Genomic DNA, 22,543 nt, shown 5'->3' with positions numbered 1-22,543 from the left:
ATCAAAACGCCACCAAAAATTTGTATGTGTTGTGAGACGTAGGGAGTTTGGACACCTTACATGTCAGGTGGGGCAACGGCCTCGCCGCCGTGGATACACCGGTTCCCGTCAGATCACCGAAGTTAAGCGCTGTCGGGCGTGGCCGGCACTTGGAAGGGTGACCATCCGGGCCGCCGTGTGCTGTTGTCATTTTTCGGGGTGCACTAATCCTCGTGATGCCAATTGAGGAGCTACTCGACCGAATAGTAGCGTGTAGTGTTGTTGATTTTCTGATGGCATTTGGGGAGAGGCAGAAATCGAGCCTCATAAGAGACTGCCTACTGGAATAAAAATTCAAACAATTCAAGTTGACTGTGAGTAAGAGCAAGACAGTGGCAATGAAGATGAGTAGGACATACACATCCTTTTATATCACAGTGGAAGGGGGGAAGGTTGAACGTCTGAAAAGTTAGTGTTATATCAAGTGATGGAACGGCCAAATTAGACGATTTAAACAGAATAGGAAAAGGACCCCGCTTCTTCCACCAAGTTCGAAACCTACATCTGGGATAAGGGAATCCCCCCTAAAAGCTAAAAAAACTGTGTGTAGAAACTGTCTCTTGCCAATCACGACGTACTTTCGAAGAAATATCATCCACGCAGTTCCGAAAATAGCAAGAGCCGACGAGTGGAGAATAATCGCACGGTCAGCTTAACAGCTCAGGCGTCCAAGTTGTTGAGAAGAATAATGTAGAGAAGAATGGAAGAGAAATTTAGGACCCATTAGATGACGATCAGGTTAATATTAAGACAGCAAAGAAGCAGGCCCGATGTGGTTGGTAATGGGAGGAGGACTGAAGAAAAATAAAGGCACGTTCTTAGGAATAGTTGACCTAGAAGAAACATTCGATAATCTCAAATGGTCCGACTTGTTAGAAACTCTGAGAAAAATAGAAGTAAGCTATAGAAGAGGTAATGACGGAAATAACAGATTCGTTCAAGAATGGGATTAAAATTCCGGTGGAAGGACAGCAATGGTAAGACTTTCTGATGACTTTGCTACTCGCATGCTCAATAAAGATCAACAGGAATTTCAGGATCTGTTGAATGAAACGAACAATCTGAGTGCAGAATATAGATTGAGAGTAAACCAGAAAAACAGAAAGGCAATCAAACGTAGTCAGAAACTTAGGATCAAAACTGACGTTCACGAAGTAGACGAGGAATTATGCTGTCTTGGAAGGAAAATAACCAATGACGGGCGAGAACAGAGAAAGCAGACTAGCACTGACAAAAAAAAAGGCATTGCTGGCCAAGAGAAGTTTACTAGTATCAGACATAGGCCTCAATTTGAAGAATAAATGTTTGTTTGGAGCACAGTATAGCATCTTAGTGAGTCACGAACTGTGGGAAAGGCGGAAAAGATTTTTCCTTTGCGATCAGTAGCGCAGGTAATGAAAGGCAGGAATGCTCCCGAATTCACCGGCACTTGTGCATCACTATGATTTTTGCGCTGCGGTCTTAACGCTCTTTTTACCTCAGTGGACGAATAACTATTCTTGAGCAATGCACTGGTGAGCAATAATTCCGCGTGAAGCATTTCTGGTTCTCAGATTTTCCTTACCTATCCTCCGAAGTTTTTATGATGCCTGGGTTTTGTCGTGGTTAGAATCATGGCGCAAGTAACAGTCTACACTACAGGCCATTAAGATTGCTACACGAATAAGAAATGCAGATGATACACGGGTATTCACTGGACAAATATAGTATACCAGAACTGACATGTGATTACATTTTCACGCAATTTGGGTGCATAGATCCTGAGAAATCAGTACCCAGAACAACCACCTCTGGCCGTAATAACGGCCTTGATATGTCTGGGCATTGAGTCAAACAGATTTTGGATGGCGTGTACAGGTACAGCTGACCATGCAGCATTAACACGATACCACAGTTCATTAAGAGTAGTGACTGGCGTATTGTGACGAGCCAGTTGCTCGGGCACCATTGACCAGACGTTTTCAATTGGTGAGAGATCTGGAGAATGAGCTGGCCAGCGCAGCAGTCGAACATTTTCTGTATGCAGAAAGGCCCGTACAGGACCTACACATGCGGTCGTGCATTATCCTGCTGAAATGTAGGGTATCGCAGGGATCGAATGAAGGGTAGAGCCACGGGTGGTAACACATCTGAAATGTAACGTCCACTGTTCAAAGTGCAGTCAAAGCGAACGAGAGATGACCGAGACGTGTAACCAATGGCACCCCATACCACCACGCCGGGTGATACGCGAGTATGGCGATGGCGAATACACGCTTCCAATGTGCGTTCACCGCGATGTCGCCAAACACGGATGCGACCATCACGATGCTTTCATCCGAAAAAATGATGTTTTGTCAGTCGTGCTCCCAGGTTCGTTGTTGAGTACACCATCGCAGGCGCTCCTGTCTGTGGTGGAGCGACAAGGGTAACCGCAGCCGTGGTCTCCGAGCTGATAGTCCATGCTGCTGCAAACGTCGTCGAACTGTGCGGATGGTCGTTGGCTTGCAAACGTCCCCATCTGTTGACTCAGGGACCGAGACGTGGCTGCACGATCCGTTACAGCCATGCGGTTAAGATGCCTGTCATCTCGACTGCTAGTGATACGAGGCCGTTGGGATCCAGCACGGCGTTCCGTATTACCCCCCCTGAACCCACCGATTCCATATTCTGCTAACAGTCATTGGATCTCGACCAACACGAGCAGGTATGTCGCGATACGATAAACCGCAATCGCGATAACCTACAATCCGACCTTTTTCAAAGACGGAAACGTGACGGTACGCATTTCTTCTCCTTCCACGAGGCATCACAACAACGTTTCACCAGGCAACGCCGGTCAACTGCTGTTTGTGTATGAGAAATCGGTTGGAAGCTTTCCTCGTGTCAGCACTTTGCAGGTGTCGCCACCGGCGTCAACCTTGTGTGAATGCTCTGAAAAGCTAATCATTTGCATATCGCGGTATCATCTTCCTGTCGGTTAAATTTCGCGTCTGTAGCACGTCATCTTCGTCTTGTAGCAATTTTAATGGCAGGTAGTGTATGTGTAGAGGTTATTGTGACATTTGCGGCCGAGAAAGTTCATATGTTACAATCTAGCACTACTGATTTTCACTCTGAAAAGAAACAGTAGTAAAAGGGATAAAGAGTTACAGCTCGCGTGCGCCGTATGTGATTTGAACGGAAAGAAACCCTACTAACAGGTGGTACTGAGGGACGTGGTCTCTTTAGTGAACTTGACAGCTGTTGAGAGATGTAGACGCGGACGTAGACTGACTGCCCCGCTGTGCAGGCTTCTACCGCGTCAACTACGACACGGACAACTGGGCGCTGCTGGCGGCGCAGCTGCAGTCGGACCACTCGGCCATCGGCGTGGTGAACCGCGCCCAGATCCTGGACGACGCCTTCCAGCTGGCCCGCGCCGGCCTGCTGGACTACAGCGTCGCGCTGGACAACACCGTCTACCTGGTCGCCGAGCAGGAGTACGTGCCGTGGTACAGCGCGCTCACCGCCATCTCCTACCTGGACACCAGGCTCCAGCAGTCCGAGGAGCAGCAGCTGCTGCAGGTCAGTGAGTCTGCCCAGCCGCCCTCTGCTACTCAGCTCTACATGTCGAGGACCCCAGCTGGCGTGTAGCTTTGGACGTAGGAGCGTGATTCTGAAAGTAAACAATGTCGGACTGTTTGTCTGTCGGCCTATCTGTCCGTCCGTCGGTCGTTCGGTCGGTCGGTCGGTCTGTCTGTCTCTCAATCTGTATGTCGGTCGGTTGGTCTGTTTGTCTGTTGGTCTGCCCGTTTAAAATCCTTTCTCTCAGGAATGGTAGACGTATCAAGTCGCCAGTCATGTCACATGCTAAGATCTACAGCATGAATGTAAGCTTCTAAATCAATGAAACCAAAAGCTACTGCCATTTATGTCACATACGAGGGTAATCCCAAAAGTAAGGTCTATTTTTTTTTTATAAGTACAGAACTCTGTTTATGTGGCAGTTGGTCACACTGTTATGAAGAGTGCTTCACGCGCTGTGCGTAAACATGCGCACGCCTATCTGAGGCGCTCAGTCTTGGCTTGGCAGCCGTTGATAATCTACATCTACATCCATACTCCGCAAGCTACTTGACGGTGTGTGGCGGAGGGTACCTTGCGTACCTCTATCGGTTCTATTCCAGTCTCGTATTCTTCGTGGAAAGAAGGATTATCGGTATGCCTCTGTGTGGGCTCTAATCTCTCTGATTTTATCCTCATGGTCTCTTCGCAAGATATACGTAGGAGGGAGCAATATACTGCTTGACTCCTTAGTGAAGGTATGTTCTCGAAACTTCAACAAAAACCCGTACCGAGCTACTGAGCGTCTCTCATGCAGAGTCTTCAACTGGAGTTTATCTACCATCTCCTTAACGCTTTCGCGATTACTAAATGATCCTGTAACGAAGCGCGCTGCTCTCCGTTGGATCTTCTCTATCTCTTCTATCAACCCTATCTGGTACGGATCCCACACTGCTGAGCAGTATTCAAGCAGTGGGCGAACAAGCGTACTGTAATCTACGTCCTTTGTTTTCGGATTGCATTTCCTTGGGATTCTTCCAATGAATCTCAGTCTGGCACCTGATTTACCGACGATCAACGTTATATGGTCATTCCATTTTAAATCACTCCTAATGCCGACTCCCAGATAATTTACGGAATTAACTGCTTCCACTTGCTGACCTATGTTGTAGCTAAATGATAAGGGATCTTTCTTTCTGTGTATTCGCAGCACATTACACTTGACTACATTGAGATTAAATTGCCATTCCCTGCACCATGCCTCAATTCGCTGCAGATCCTCCTGCATTTCAATACAATTTTCCATTGTTACAACCTCTCGATATACCACAGCATCACCCGCAAATAGCCTCAGTGAACTTCCGATGTCATCTACAAGGTCATTTATGTGTATTGTGAATAGCAACGGTCCTACGACACTCCCCTGCGGCACACCTGAAATCATTCTTACTTCGGAAGGCTTCTCTCCATTGAGAATGACATGCTGCGTTGTGTTATCTAGGAACTTTTCAATCCAATCACACAATTGGTCTGGTAGTCCATATGCTCTTACTTTGTTCATTAAACGACTGTGAGGAACTGAATCGAACGCCGTGCGGAAGTCAAGAAACACGGCATCTACCTGGGAACCCGTGTCTGTGGCCCTCTGAGTCTCGTGGACGAATGTAGCTTCCGTTGGATGTTACCGCCACCAAGTGCTAATTGCGCGCAGTTATTCGGTTTTTGAACGCAAAGGGCAATGCGCCGATTGAAATCCATCGCCAATTCACGAAAGTGTGTGGTGAGTCGTGCATTGATGTCAAACATGTTCGTAAGTGATGTAGACAGTTAGCAGCTGGTCGTACCGTAATTCACGACGAACAAAGGAGCGGGAGACGGTCAATTTCTGAGGAGACAGTGCTGAAGGCTGAGCAAAGCATGCGTGAAGATCGGCGGATCACCTTGGATGATCTCTGCACGTTGGTTCCTGAGGTTTCCCGAAGCAGCGCTCACAGAATTTTAACGGAAACATTGAACTACCGGAACGTGTGCGCAAGATGGGTGTCACGCATGCTGACTAAGGACCACATGCGGCAACGAGTTGATGTTTCCCGCGCATTTCTTCACCGCCATGCAGCCGAACTGGACAACTTTCTGGACTCAATTATCACGGGTGACGAAACCTAGGCATACCACTTTACACCTGTGGCCAAGCAACAATCACGCCAGTTGCGGCATCCTTCTTCGCCAAAGCCGCGGAAATTCAAGCACACACAGTCTGCTGGTAAAGTCATGACACTGAAGTTAAAATCTTCTGGGTTATTAGGCCGCCAGAGTGTTCTAGCAGTATTGGACACCAAAAGATCCTGAGGAAGATCCCTGCAGGGGGGTCGAGACGTCGAGAAGAAACATGACGCGGCCTAATAACCACGAAAGCCTGCAGACTTACATAAAGTAATGACAACCGTTTTTTGGGATCGGGAAGGGGTATTGTTGGTCGACTTTATGCCCCCTGGGACCACAATTACCGCTGACAGGTACTGTGAGACTCTGAAAAAACTCAAACGGGCAATTAAGAACCAGAGAAGAGGAACGTTGAGCAAGGGCTTACACACTCTTCACGACAACGCTCGCCCACACATCTCTCGGCAAACCGTTGCTCTCCTGCAACAGTTTCAGTGGAACATAATCACCCACCCATAGTCCTAGCTTGGCGCCCAGTGACTGTCACCTGTTCCTTAGGTTAAAAGAACATTTGGCCGGAAAACGATTCAGCTCCGACGACGAGATGAAAGAAGAGGTTTATAACTTTCTGAACAGCATAGCGACAAGCTGGTACGACATGGGGGTACAAAAACTGCCACAGCGTCTACAAAAAATGCATCGACAGAAATGGTGATTATCTCGAAAAATAGCTAAATGTTCAAGCTGTAAACTGATGTAATCCGTTGTAGAAATAAACAGGTCTATGTTCAAAAAATGTTCAAATGTGTGTAAAATCTTATGGGACTTAACTGCTAAGATCATCAGCGCCTAAGCGTACACACTACTTAACCTAAATTATTCTAAGGACAAGCACACACGCCCATGCCCGAGGGAGGACTCGAACCTCCGCCAGAACCAGCTGCACAGTCCATGACTGGAGCCCCTAAGACCGCTCGGCTAATCCCGCGCGGCAAACAGGTCTATGTACTTAAACAAAAAAGACGTTACTTTTGGGATTACCCTCGTATTTTGATACTGGTGTTGAGCCATACAGGTCGATTCCCTATCTGGCTTTCTCTAAAATTCACAACAGTTGTGGACGGACAGGCGTCATTTTCAAAGTAAACAATGTTTTTTCTCCTTCACACATTTTTATTGATGCTGGGATACATACAGAAATATGAGGAAAAGTCAAAAATTATCCGCAGTGTAGCTATAGTTTTTTTGGGAAAACAAATAGCACACATATGTTAACATACTTAGCGTTCTGTACCTCAAGTGGTAAAAAACTGATCTCTTGTAAGATCAATTTGTTGTCCTTCTGACGGTCTCTCGGCCGGCATGTCTGTCTGTCTTTCGGTCTGTCTGTCAGCTTATCGGTTGGTCTCTCAGTCTGTAGGTCTATCTATCCGTTGTTGGCCTATCAGGTGGTCAGTCGGTCGGTTGGTCGGTTGGTCTGCCTCTCGGTCGGTCTCTCAGTCTGTCGGTCTGTCTATCTGTTGTTGGCCTATCAGGCAGTCGGTCGATCGGTCAGTCGGTCTGCCTGTCGGTTGGTCTTACAGTCTGTCAGTCTATCTATCTGTTGTTGGCCTATCAGGCGGTCGGTCGGTCGGTTGGTCTGCCTCTAGTCGGTCTGTCAGTCTGTCAGTCTATCTGTTGTTGGCCTATCAGGCGGTCGGTCGGTCGGTCGGTCGGTCTGTCTGTCTGTCTGTCTGTCTGTCTGCCTATCTATCTGTAGTTGGCCTATCAGGTGGTCAGTCGGTTGGTCTGTCTGTCTGTCTATCTGTCTATTGGTCTAACCATCTATCTGTTGTTGGCCTGACTGACAGTCAGTCAGTTGGTCTATCGATCAGTCTGCTGTCGGCATGTCTGTCTGTCGGTCGGTCGGTCGGTCGGTAGGTCAGTCGGTCTGTCTGTATGACTCTCGGTCGGTCCGTCTCTTGGTCTGTCGTTCTGTCTGTCTGTTTAAAACCCTTTTTCTGAGGAACTGGTGGACGCATCAAATCGCAACTCATGTCACATGCTAAGATCTACAGGCCCCTGACGGTACGATAAATGTAAACTTCTAAGCCAATGAGATCAAAAGTGATGACACTTACACTACTGGCCATTAAAATTACTACACCAAGAAGAAATGCAGATGATAAACGGGTATTCAATGTACTAATATATTATACTAGAACTGACATGTGACTACGTTTTCACGCAATTTGGGTGCATAGATCCTGAGAAATCAGTACCCAGAACAACCACCTCTGGCTGTAATAACGGTCCTGATACGTCTGGGCATTGAGTCAAACAGTGCTTGGATGGCGTGCACAGGTACAGCTGCCCATGCAGCTTCAACACGATACCACAGCTCATCAAGAGTAGTGACTGGCGTACTGTGACGAGCCAGTTGCTGGGCCATCATTGACCAGACGTTTTCAATTGGTGAGAGATCTGGAGAATGTGCTGGAGAGAGCAGCAGTCGAACATTTTCTGTGTCCAGAAAGGCCCGTACAGCACCTGCAACATGCGGTCGTACATTATCCTGCTGAAATGTAGGGTTTCGCAGGGATCGGATGAAGGGTAGAGCCACGGGTCGTAACACATCTGAAATGTAACGTCCACTGTTCAAAGTGCCGTCAGTGCGAACAAGAGGTGACCGAGACGTGTAACCAATGACACCCCGTTCCATCACACAAGGTGATACGCCAGTATGCCAATGAGTGATGGCGAATACATGCTTCAAAAAAATGGTTGAAATGGCTCTGTGCACTATGGGACATCTGTGGTCATCAGTCTCCTATCTTAGAACTACTTAAACCTAACTAACCTAAGGACATCACATACATCCATGCCCGAGGCAGGATTGGAACCTGCGACCGTAGCGGTCGCGGGGTTCAAGACTGAAGCGCCTAGAACCGCTCGGCAACCAACGGCCGGTAATACACGCTTCCAATGTGCCTTCACCGTGATGTCGCCAAACACGAATGCGACTATCATGATGCTCTAAACAGAACCTGGAGGCATCCGTAAAAATGACGTTTTGCCATTCGTGCAGCCAGGTTCGTCGTTGAGTATACCATCGCAGGCGCTCCTGTCTGTGATGCAGCGTCAAGGGTAACCGCAGCCGTGGTCTCCGAGCTGATTGTCCATGCTGCTGCAAACGTCATTTCAAACTTGAAATTAATATAATCAGTAGTTTTCCATGCAGACTGACTGCGTTGCAGTGGTAAAACTCAAGCCGTTACTGCTCATATGACGCAAAAACCCTACAAACGTATGCACCAACCTAATACTTTCGGCAGGACCGTTACACTCATTGAATACCATGGCTTCTAGGAGTATTTGCGCACCTTCGCAGTTACCACTATCTTTAAATGCAGATCTACAACCAGTGAAACAAATACCTCAGCCCAAATACCACTAGTGGTTCACAATACAAGTTTATAGCATTCACTCCTAGCCTGAGTTCAACAAATGATAGTGGTAAATGCAGAAAAATCATTTGCTCTAATGAAAAGTGTGAAAGACACAAATCTTATTTTGCACATCTTAGAGAGATAGTAAAACAATATAAAATATTCACAAATATTAACATAATTGATAAAAAATTAATTGTAAAATTGTAATAAATAATATACAACTAGAGACAGGTATGGATACCAATATTATAAATTGATAGTAGCTCTGAATTTATCTATCATCAGATATCCGGAAGCGATTGCTACACGTAGATATGGCGTTTGAAGTTGTATGTGAAAGAAGCGTTCGCAGTTTCACATATAACTTCAAACGCTATATCTACGTGTAGCAATCGCTTCGGGATATCTGATGATAGATAAATTCCGAATGGCGTCGTACGAGCAATAAAATCATTCCTTCCCTGACGTTTGACTTTTAGCATTGCAGTCCAGTCAGCTTGAATGCACAACTGCTGATTATTATAGTAGAGGTTGGCAGCCTCGCGCATGACTTCGTCACGTTTGTATTATTGGAACTAAAACATTCTCGAAAATCTCGGGCTGATATCTTGTCAGTATATGTCGATCAGAGGCACAAATCATCGAGCTTCCGGACTCTCAGAAGGGACGACCTGTCTATACAGGGTGGTCTATTGATAGTCGCCGCCCATGAAATAAGCAACAAACGAAAAAAAACTACAAAGTACGAAACTCGCCTAACTTAAAGGGGGGAACCAGATGGCGCTACGGTTGGCCCGCTAGATGGCGCTGACATAGGTCAAACGGATGTCAACTGCGATTTTTCAAATATGAACCTCCATTTTTTTATTACATAGTCGTGTAGGACGCAAAGAAATATGAATGTTTTAGTTGGACCACTTTTTTCGCTATGTGATAGATGGCACTGTAATAGTCACAAACATATGGCTCACAATTTTAGACGAACAGTTGGTAACAGGCACGCTTTTTAAACTAAAATACAGAAAGTAGGTACGTTTGAACATTTTATTTTGGTTGTTCCAATGTGATTCGTGGATCTTTGTGAACTTATCATTTCTGAGAACGCATGCTGTTACAACGTGATTACCACATTAATGCAATAAATGCTCAAAATGATGTCCGTCAACCTCAATGCATTCCTCTCAACAGCGAGTAGTTCGCCTTCCATAATGTTCGCACATGCATTGACAATGCTCTGACGCATGTTGTCAGTCGTTGTCGGTGGATCACGATAGCAAATATCCTTCAACTTTCCCCACAGAAAGAAATCCGGTGAACGTGCCGGCCATGGTATGGTGCTTCGACGACCAATCCATCTGTCATGAAATATGCTACTCAGTACCGCTTCAACCGCACGCGAGCTATGTGCCGGAAATCCATCATGTTGGAAGTACATCGTCATTCTGTCATGCAGTGAAACATCTTGTAGTAACATCGGTAGAACATCACGTAGGAAATCAGCATACATTGCACCATTTAGAATGCCATCGATAAAAGGGGGCCAATTATCCTTCCTCCCATAATACCGTACCATACATTAACCCGCCAAGGTCGCTGAGGTTCCACTTGTCGCAGCCATCGTGGATTTTCCGTTGTCCAATAGTGCATATTATGGCGGTTTACATTACCGCTGTTGGTGAATGACGCTTCATCGCTAAATAGAACGCGTGCAAAAAATCTGTCAGCGTCCCGTAATTTCTCTTCTGCCCAGTGGCAGAAGTGTACACGACGTTCAAAGTCGTCTCCATGCAATTCCTGGTGCATAGAAATATGGTACGCGTTCAGTCGATGTTGATGTAGTAGTCTCAACACCGACGTTATTGAGATTACCGATTCTCGCGCAATTTGTCTGCTACTGATGTGCAGATTAGCCGCGACAGCAGCTAAAACACCCACTTGGGCATCATCATTTGTTATAGGCCGTGGTTGACGCTTCACAGTGGCTGAACATTTCCTGTTTCCTTAAATAACGTAACTATCCGGCAAACGGTCCGGACACTTGGATGATGTCGTCCAGGATACCGAGCAGCATACATAGCGCACGCCCGTTGGGCATTTTGATCACAATAGCCATACATCAACACGATATCGACCTTTTCCGCAATTGGTAAACGGTCCATTTTAACACGGGTAATGTATCACGAAGCAAATACCGTCCGTACTGGCGGAATGTTACGTGATACCACGTACTTATACGTTTGTGACTATTAGACTGGCATCTACCACAAAGCGAAAAACGTGGTCCAACTAAAACATTCATATTTCTTTACGTACTGCACGAATATGTAATAAAAATTGGGGATCCTATTTTTAAAAAAACGCAGTTGATATCCGTTTGATCTATGGCAGCGCCACCTAGCGAGCCAACCATAGCGCAATCTGGTTTCCCCCTTCAAGCTAGACGAGTTTCGTTCTTTGTAGTTTTTTCGTTTGATGCTTATTTCGTGAGATATTTGACCCGCTCACTATCAATGGACCACCCTGTATGCATAGTTAGATTTGTACAGAACCCTCAATGTGCGTGTGTTACTCGCACCTGGGTAATTTTTTAACAAGGTTTAAGTTCACTGGAGTAAAAGTAGATGTTCTGTTCCCTACTTCAGCCTCTGCGAGGTCGGTTATTATTTTTATTTAATCTCTGAAGTAGCCTACGTTATTCTTCAGGGTTCAAGCTAATTGACTGACAAATTTCATCAAAATCAGTTCAACGGAACAGTCATCAAACGTAGCAAACAGAGCTACTATCACACTTATAATATTCGGATCCATATCTGTCTCTAGTTGTATATTATTTATTACAATTATACAATTAACTTTCTACCAATTATGTTAATATTTGTGATATTTTATATTGTTTTACTATCTCTCTAAGATATGCAAAAAAAAAGATATGTTTCTTTCACACTTTTCATTGCAGCGAATGATTTTTCTGCATACTACGATCATTTGTTGAACGCAGGGTAGGACTGAATGGTACAAACTTGTACTGTGAACCACTACTGGTGTTTGGGCTGAGGTATTTGTTTCACTGGTTGCAGATCTACGCTTGAAGATAGTGGTAATTGCAAAGGTGCGCAAATACTCCTAGAAGCTACGGTATTGAATGAGTTTAACGGTCCTGCCGGAAGTGTTAGGTTGGTGCATAAGTTTGTGGAGATTTTCCATAAGTTTAATAGACAAGACAGATACACACAACATTGACTTTAGTCATCAGTAACCCGTTCTCCTTCAGTATTTACAACAGTGTGCAGACGCTGGGATACCCTCCCGAAACCGCGATTGTAGAAATCAAGAGGTCTTCAGGCGAAGAACTCGTTGAGGCGTGTTCGGAGAGCATTTTCATCCGGAAACGAAGATCCTTGAAGGTTGTTAGATAGAGAGCGGAAAACGTGAACACCTGAATGCGGAAGATCAGGTTGAATAAGGTGGGTCGCAATGACTTCCCAAACCATTCCTTTGTCAGTCTAGCAGAATGCGGACGGGCTTTATCGCAGAATAGCATCATCTTACGCAGTCTTCCTGATCGTTGTTCTTGGACTGCGTCTGCAAGACGTCACAGTTGTTGACAGTCAGCAGTGATGCTTACACCTCGGGGAAGCAAATCGTAGTACACCACACCGTCGCTGCTCCACCACATGAATAACATTACTTTGTGGATACGTTGTAAGTCTTTGTTTGGACCAGCTGATTTGAGCTTAGAGCATGCGGTATCCATACATTCAATTTTTGAACATTCCCCATCGCAAGATGGTAGAACGATCACAGTTCATCACATTTGCGAGTTCTCGACTGCAAGGACGTGGATAGTTGTGGATTATAGCGATCAGACGGTCTTTCTGAACGTGGGGAGTCAGTAATGTCAAAACGGTCTTCGTTAAGACAAGAAAACCATTTTATTACCATGCTCTGTCCAGTGCCATTATCCCCATACCCGGCGCAAACATTTCTGGCTGTCTCCGCTGCTGTAAACCCTCTGTTGAACTCAAACTGAAGAACATGTCGGAAATCTTCCGATCTCTCCACTTGGTATTGCAGCGGAATGCAGGAAGATCTGCAGCGGATAGGCACCTGGTGAAGGGAGTGGCAACTGACACTTAACATTGACAAATGTAATGTATTGCGAATACATAGAAAGAAGGATCCTTTATTGTATGCTTATATGATAGCAGAACAAACACTGGTAGCAGTTACTTCTGTAAAATATCTGGGAGTATGCGTACGGAACGATTTGAAGTGGAATGATCATATAAAATTAATTGTTGGTAAGGCGGGTGCCAGGTTGAGATTCATTGGGAGAGTCCTTAGAAAATGTAGTCCATCAACAAAGGAGGTGGCTTACAAAACACTCGTTCGACCTATGCTTGAGTATTGCTCATCAGTGTGGGATCCGTAACAGGTCGGATTGACGGAGGAGGTAGAGAAGATCCAAAGAAGAGCGGCGTGTTTCGTCACAGGGTTATTTGGTAAGCGTGATAGCGTTACGGAGATGTTTAATAAACTCAAGTAGCAGACTCTGCAAGAGAGGCGCTCTGCATCGCGGTGTAGCTTGCTGTCCAGGTTTCGAGAGGGTGTGTTTCTGGATGGGGTATCGAATATATTGCTTCCCCCTACTTATACCTGCCGAGGAGATCACGAATGTAAAATTAGAGAGATTCGAGCGCGCACGGAGGCTTTCCGGCAGCCGTTCTTCCCGCGAACCATACGCGACTGGAACTGGAAAGGGAGGTAATGACAGTGGCACGTATAGTGCCCTCCGCCACACACCGTTGGGTGGCTTGCGGATTAAAAATGTAGATGTAAGTGTAGGTGTACTCCATTTTCTACTAGCGCTCACTATTTTCAAATGACAAAATGGCAATATGTAAACTCAAACAGCGACAGTAAACTAAAAAAAAAAAAAAAAAAAAAAAAAAAGCCAATCGATAAATAAACATGTAGCAACGAAATTACATCTACATACACACATACTCCGCAACCCACCATACGGTCTGTGGCGGAGGGTACCTCGTACCACAACTAGCATCTTCTCTCTTTGTTCCACTCCCAAACAGAACGAGGGAAAAATGACTGCCTATATGCCTCTGTACGAGCCCTAATCTCTTTTATCTTATCTTTGTGGTCTTTCCGCGAAATACAAGTTGGTGGCAGTAAAATTGTACTGCAGTCAGCCTCAAATGCTGGTTCTCTAAATTTCCTCAGCAGCGATTCACGAAAAGAACGCCTCCTTTCCTCTAGAGACTCCCACCCGAGTTCCTGAAGCATTTCCTTAACACTCGCGTGATGATCAAACCTACCAATAACAAATCTAGCAGCCCGCCTCTGAATTGCTTCTATGTCCTCCCCCAATCCCACCTTGTAGGGATCCAAACGCTCGAGTAGTACTCAAGAATAGGTAGTATTAGTGTTTTATAAGCGGTCTCCTTTACAGATGAACCACATCTTCCCAAAATTCTACCAATGAACCGAAGACGACTATCCGCCTTCCCCACAACTGCCATTACATGCTTGTCCCACTTCATATCGCTCTGCAATGTTACGCCCAAATATTTAATCGACGTGACTACGTCAAGCGCTACACTACTAACGGAGTATTCAAAAATTACGGGAGTCTTTTTCCTATTCATCTGCATTACTTTACATTTATCTATATTTAAAGTTAGCTGCCATTATTTACACTAATGACAAACCCTGTCCAAGTCATCTTGTATCCTCCTACAGTCACTCAACGACGACACCTTCCCGTACACCACAGCATCATCAGCAAGCAGCCGCACATTGCTATCCACCCTCTCCAAAAGGTCATTTATGTAGATAGAAAACAAAAATACCAACATTCAAAGCAACCAAGAAAAAAATGGCTCTGAGCACTATGGGATTTAACATCTGAGGTCCTCTAGAACTAACCTAAGGACATCACACACATCCATGCCCGAGGCAGGATTCCAACTTGCGACCGTAGCAGTCGCACGGTTCCGAAGTGAAGCGCCTAGAACCGCTCGGCCACCGCGGCCGGCGCAACCAAGAACTTATGCACCAAACTAATAGTAAATTAGTATGAGACTTTCACTCTGCAGCGGAGTGTGCCCTGATATGAAACTTCCTGGGAGATTAAAACTGTGTGCCCGACCGAGACTCGAACTCGGGACCTTTGCCTTTCGCGGGCACACAGTTTTAATCTGCCAGGAAGTTTAAATTTCCTAATCCTACTGTTCGATCCGGTAGTCCAGCAAGCATCAGAAGCCGTTTCGCCAGCGAAGCACACGAAGTCGCTATACAGCAGCAGCGTTACAGTCGCAGAGTCTGCGGCGCCTGCCCAGTGACGTGTGGCCGCGTCTCGACAGCTCCGCCTCTTTCTCTGCTGCAGACCTACCTGAGGACCATCCTGGCTGACATCTCGGCGCAGCTGGGCTACGCGGAGACGGACGACGACTCTCACGTGGACCGCATCCACAGGGAGCTGGTGTCCAGGTGGCAGTGCGCCGCCGGAGCCCCCGGCTGCCTGGAGTTCTCCAGCCAGGAGCTGGACAAGCTCATCGCGGACGAGAACTACCTGTGAGTAGCGGAGCGGGCGCCCCGCCTCTCTCTTCCTTTCACCAGTAAGAAGAGTCCGCACCTCGTGGTCCAGTGGCTAGCGTTGTTGCCTCTGGACCACGGGGTCCCGGGTTCGATTCCCACGGGGACTCGGTGTTTGTGTTTCCCTCATCGTTTCATCCTCATCATCACCATTCGTGACAGTGGTTACATTAGACTGTATAAAAAATGGGACTTTGTACGGGCACTGATGACTGCGCAGTTCAGCACCCCACAAATAAAACATCACCAGTAAAAGCAGGCTGCCATTAAAATACCAGGTGATCAAAAAGTCAGTATAAATTTGAAAACTGAGTAAATCACGGAATAATGTAGATAGAGATGCACAAATTGACACACATGCTTGGAATGACATGGAGTTTTATTAGAACCAAAAAAATACAAAAATTTAGAAAAAAGTCCGACAGATGGCGCCTCATCTGATCAGAATAGCAATAATTAGCATAACAAAGTAAGACAAAGCAAAGATGATGTTCTTTACAGGAAATGCTCAATATGTCCAACATCATTCCTCAACAAAGCTGTGGTCGAGGAATAATGTTGTGAACAGCACTGTAAAGCATGTCCGGAGTTATGGTGAGACATTGGCGTCGGATGTTGTCTTTCAGCATCCCTAGAAATGTCGGTCGACCACGATACACTAGCGACTTCAGGTAACCCCAAAGCCAATAATCGCACGGACTGACGTCTGGGGACCTGGGAGGCCAAGCGTGAAGAAAGTGGCGGCAAGAGATCTTCCACGCGTCTAGCAATGTGGAGTGGAGCGCCATCCTGCATAAACATTGTACGTTCCAGCAGGTGTTTATCAGCCAGGCTGGGGATGATGCGATTCTCTAACGTATTGGCGTACCTCTTACCCGTCACGGTAGCAGTTACAAAACCAGAATCACGCATCTCCTCGAAGAAAAAAGGCCCGATAACGGTAGATGTGGTAAATACAACCCATTTTCGGTAGCCCAGATTCTGCAGTTGTGGGCGTTGACAGACCCCCGGAGCGTGAAATGAACTTCGTCGGTCCACAACACGTTACTCAACCAAACGTCATCTTCCGCCATCTTTTGAAACGCCCACACCGCAAATGCCCTCCGCTTCACTAAATCGCCAGGTAACAGTTCATGATGCAGATGGATTTTGTACGAATAGTATCGGAGGGTACGCCTCAGTGCCTACCAAACAGCATTGTATGGAATGCCGGTGTGACGTGTGACTGCACGAGCGCTGACTTCCCCGTGCATAGACGAACCCGCTACAGTCTCCATTTCTTCCTGAACTGTCTCAGCAGCATTACGCCTTCTGCTCGGTCGGCCACTATCGTCTAAACAACCCGTGGCTTCGAACTTCGAAATCATTCTCGCCAAAGCTGCATTTCTCAACGGACCTTTACCCATTCGAATCCCCTTCCTATGGCGAGAGGATCGTAACGCTGAACTAGCACATTCCCCATTCTGATAATACAGCTTCATTAAAAGCGCCTTTTCAGGTAACGTCAACATGCTGCGACTGCTGGCGCATCTGATTCTCTCTCCCATTACGCCTCATTTATACACGATTGTCATGTGCAGTCACTGACGTTTTGCTGTCCAGCGCCATCTGTCGGACATTTTGTGACCTTTTGTGGTTTTTTTTTGTTCTAATAAAACCCCATGTCATTCCAAGCACGTGTGTCAATTTTTACCTCTCTATCCACATTATTCCGTGGTTTATTAAGTTTTCAAATTTATACTGACTTTTTGATCACCCGGTACATTGAGGTGAGAAAAAGCATGGGATAGCGATAGTCACGTACACAGATGGTGATAGTATCGAGCATTGGCAGAACCGTCGTTTGTACTCATGAGATTCTTGTGAAACGGTTTCCGAAGAGATTATGGTCGCACTACGGCAATTAGCATATTTTGGAGGCGGAGTAGTGATTGGAGCTAGATGCATGGGATGTTCCATTTCGGAAATTGTTAGGGAATTCAGTATTCCGAGATCCACTGTGTCAAGAGTGTACCGAGAATATCGCCTTCAGCACCTCTCTTTGGCTCGACACCATATCGGTTGGACCCTAGACGACTGGAAAACCGTCGGCTTGTCAAATGAGCTCCGATTGCAGTTGGTAAGAGCTGATGGTAGGGTTCGAGTGTTGCGCTGACCCCACGAAGCCACGGACCCAAGTTTTGAACGAGCTACTTTGCAAGTGGGCGGTGGCTCCATAATGGTGTGGGCCGTGTTTACATTATACGGAACCGATCGTTGACTGGACATGTCTATATTCGGCTTCTTCGGGACCATTTGTAGCCATTCATGGACTTAATTTCCCAAACAACAACGGAATATCTATAGGTCACAATATGGCATGTCACTTGGCCACAGTCATCGCGAATGATTTGACCACCGAGATCGCCCGACATGAACCCCATCGAACACTTATGGTCTACATCTACATCTACATCCATACTCCGTAAGCCACCTGACGGTGTGTGGCGGAGGGTACCCTGAGTACCTCTATCGGTTCTCCCTTCTATTCCAGTCTCGTATTGTTCGTGTTGTTTTCTCTCAGATCAGGAAACGCAACGTAGAGGTCATTTCGTGCACAAAACCCTGCACCGGCAACACTTTCGAAATCATGGACGGCAGTATTTGTGCAGGAGTTCTCCCAACGACTTGTTGAGGCCATGCCACGTCCAGTTGCCGGGCGGAGTAGCCGAGTGGTTCTAGGCGCTTCAGTCTGTAACCGCGCGACCGCTATGGTCGCAGGTTCGAATCTTGCCTCGGGCATCGATGTGTGTGATGTCCTTAGATTAGTTAGGTTTAAGTAGTTCTAAGTTCCAGGGTACTGATGACCTCAGATATTAAGTCCCATAGTGCTCAGAGCCACTTGAACCATTATTTGAACCACGTCCAGTTGCTGCATTACACAGGGCAAAAGGAGGCCCTTACTAAGAGGTACCCGATGACTTTTGTTACCTCAGTGTACATTTGTTCTACGATCTTCATCTGTGTGTCCATGTTGTCCGTACTTACACCATAATCATTCAAGATATTTCGCTACCTTCTATGCAACTACAAGAAAACGCCTCCTTTTCTCACCAAAGATCTTTCGTTTTATTGAAATAAAAATTATCAGTGATCTGTAGTGACAGATACTTACAAACTGTTCTTTAAGAGATTTGACATATAGTATTTCGTTCCTTGTGTTCTCTCAGATCAGGAAACGCAATCTGCTTACTCGGTTTTTTAAGTTGTTCTTTATGTTTGATAGTGTTGATTCTGGCCTAATCCCATGTTGCTTTGCACAACTGTCCATGAAACGCATCAGAATATGTCACCACTACTATCTGTGTGTATCTTCTCGCTGCACATGCCTAGTGTGTTTCGTGTAGTGTTAGCAATTTTACCGCTAGTCTTCCATCGAGCTAGAAATGTACTCCTTCTGTGTTATTCGTTATACCTGTCATTTAATTATGTTACTGTGTATTTATTCAATGTGCAAGGCAAGGAAAATCAAGGAGCAGCGAGGGAGCTGTAGGTTAAAAGGATGAATGGGTGGCAAGGAGGTGAAAGGGGGGGGGGCGGCGAGGGGGTGGGCCGGGGGTGAGGGTGGGAGGAGAGATCACTGAACAGTGAATGCCAGGTGGTGGAATGGAGAGAGTGTTCAAGGACAGGGTAACTTAATTAAATGACGCGAAACACATACGACAAATAACGGGGAAAGATTACATTTGCAGATCGAAGAAGAAATTCACGGTGAAGTTGCTAACACTAAGCAAAATACATGAGACATATGTAGCGAGAAAGATACAAACAGAAGGAGTGGTGCGTTTCGCATGGAGAAATGCATAGTTCTGCAAAGTAATATGTGATTAGGCCAGAATCAACAGCACCAAAAGAAGGAAAAAGAAACGTGCAAAGCACATGTGGTTTCTTGATGTGACCGAACACTGGGCGTGAAATACTGTACGTGGAATGAACATTTTTTGTATCGAATTGTTTTTCGATCTAGAAAGAGAACCAGTTTGTAAATATCTTTTATTACAGACCACTGAAGATGTTTAATTTCGATAAAACGAAACGCATTTTGGAGACAAAAACACGCATTTTCTTGTAGACGAAACTAAAATCCCTTCGCTTTAGTTTTACTGTTCCATTAAACATTACACAAAATGCTGTCCGATCTTATCATCAGTGTTCTGATTCGTTTGTGTAGCCCGCCACAAATTCCTCCCCTGTGCCAACCTCTACATCTCAGACTTACCACTTGCAACCTACGTCCTCTATTATTTGCTGGATGTGTTCCAATCTGTGTCTTCCCCTACAGTTTTTGCCCTCTACAGCTCCCTCTAGTACCATGGAAGTCATTCCCTCATATCTAACGTCCTATCATACTGTCCCTTCTCCTTACCAGTCTTTTCCACATATTCCTTTCCTCTCCGATTCTGCGTAGAACCTCATTCGTTACCTTACCAGTCCACCTAATTTGCAACATTATTCTGTAGCGCCACGTCTCAACTGCTTCGGTTCTCTTCTTTTCCCATATTTCCACAATCAACGTTTCACTGGCATACAATGCTGTGCTCGAGAAGGACATCCTCAGAAATTTCTAGCTCAGGTTAAGACCAACATAACATACTACTAGACCTACTTTGACCAATAATGCCCTCCTTGCCTATGCTAGTCCGCTTTTTAACTTGCCACTCCTTCATCAGTCGTACGTTAGTCCGAATATTTCGTCCATAAAACACATCATCATCAGGGCTGCGACTGTTGATAAAAATAAAACGATTTCCTGTGTCAGTCACCCGTTTAGTTTTTCCACTACGAGTTTCGATGCTTGACGTCATCATCATCAGGAGGACAATTGTTGAGGGAGAGAGCGCACCCGCCCTTTGAGACCAGCTGGCCAGTCGCAAGCGTATGAAAGCACAGTTAATTTGGCGAGAGAGATAGTACCGTAGAGAGCAGCGCCTATCGATTGGTAAAGCTTACATCTTTTTCCTTTGCACAAGCACCACGCATGACGTGACAACAGTTACTGCATTCAATCCTCTGCAACATGAGCCCAAAATAATTAGCTTTGGAAGTTCTCTTCTTACTATTGATAATTACCTCTGCTCTCTCGTAGTACGACAACGCCGATGACGACACGGCGGTCGTCTTCTTGAAGAATATTCCCGCGCATCCGAAGGTTTGCTGCAATGCTTCATGATGCGCATAGAGGGCAACAGATCTACTTGAAGCTCGTAAAAATAAAATACTTTTCATTCACGAGCTATCCGCTTTTTATTTGTTACACACATAGAGAACAAATATCCGTCCGTAAACAACGGCGGACGAGAACAAAAGGGCGATATTACAAGCATTAAATCAACAGAGGTGTTGCAGAAAAACTGAAGGTACATCGTTTTTTTTAATTTTTTTGCCGTCCTCTCAGATTACATTATCGTGGCTTAATACGAATTGATGTATCTTTGGCGCATTCAGCTGGCGCCTGTATGAATTAATACATCTCGTTTGTCTACGCAGATAAACCTTATAGATGCCTACATTCTAAACAGGTTACGTTTCGACTTTTGCTGGTGATAAAATTCGTCGTTTTCTTTCTTTTTTTAGAAAAGCCACTCTTACAATTAACGAACTCCATTTGTAAAAGCAATGTGCTTGCAAGGGAGGTAGCGTCGAAATGATATCGCATACTGGTAGTTGCTGCAAGTGCCCTCCACTGTCTACATTATATTTACCGCTTCCTTACGTTGAGTACAAAGTTAATTGAAAGGTTCAGTTGCTGAAGAATGACTATTTGTATAATATACATCACTATTCAGTTATTACATTAAATGATTACATATATATCAATATAGTTCTCTTGTGTTAGAAGGATTTGTTTCAACAGAATCATAGCAGGAGAGAAAGTTGTCAATCGTAAGAGCAATTAATTTCATGCATTTTTCAGAATTTAGTCATCTTGCTCATTATAAATGCATTATTGATTTAAAGACCACAGAAACTAAACAACCAACAATTTAACCAATTTAACGTTGCAGGTGCCAGATATCGATTGTTTACTCTGACGTGTTAACTAAATTCTCCTTTCATATTATTGCATACTATTTCATCAAAATTTCAATCAAATAAATTAGATGATGTTTCTCATGTATGAGATATATTCATGACTATAGCAAAAAATTCCAGATTGTTTGCTGGTTCCATTGATACCATACTGTTCTTCACGCTGTATTTTAGGATTTTTCCAAGCAATCCATTTCTAAAATGTTGAAACCAGCTTAATTTTTCACATATTTAGCTACCATGAATTGGAGTCTACAGCACGTTTATATAATGCTTTCCATAAGTGTATTGACGTGTTCCTGGGACCAAAACGTTGCAAAAAGTCCTTATGAACATGGGTTCGAAAATCTGTCTTCAGGCAGTTACATGAATTTGTTAGTAGTGTCACCTGTGATAGACTTAACCCCATATATTCACAAAAATTGCTCGAAGCGGCCTCCTATCCCCCTACTTTAATGCATTCCTGGGCCCTCGCCTCATGCTTTGCCGTATTCTGTTAAAATTTTCTGGAATGCATCGCGTGTGGTCAAATTTGAGATGGATACTACCACTCGAAACCTCGTCATTGGGTTCAGCAGTTGAATACCTCAAGGATTTCAAGTGTCACCAGAGGTGAAAATGCCCTGGATTGATATCTGACCATCTAGGAGGCCGTGAACTGGACTCCTGTTGACCAAAAAATCGATTCGGAAACTTGCTATAGA

General features: G+C 45.2%; 1 protein-coding gene and 1 pseudogene across 1 annotated transcript in view; both read left to right on the top strand.

Moving 5' to 3' along the window:
• Nucleotides 1-22,543, top strand: part of LOC124718769 (aminopeptidase N-like) — a 152,655-nt gene that overhangs the window by 92,232 nt on the left and 37,880 nt on the right. The window contains exons 12-13 of the mRNA XM_047244382.1: nt 3,311-3,585; nt 15,562-15,749. Of these exons, the coding sequence (XP_047100338.1) occupies nt 3,311-3,585; nt 15,562-15,749 (463 nt within the window). The remainder of the gene's footprint in view (nt 1-3,310; nt 3,586-15,561; nt 15,750-22,543) is intronic.
• On the top strand, nt 72-189 carry LOC124719186 (annotated as a pseudogene).

Source organism: Schistocerca piceifrons, chromosome 10 (assembly GCF_021461385.2).
Source record: "Schistocerca piceifrons isolate TAMUIC-IGC-003096 chromosome 10, iqSchPice1.1, whole genome shotgun sequence".
NCBI classification, from domain to species: domain Eukaryota; kingdom Metazoa; phylum Arthropoda; class Insecta; order Orthoptera; family Acrididae; genus Schistocerca; species Schistocerca piceifrons.
This window is presented reverse-complemented; position numbering and strand designations above follow the sequence as displayed.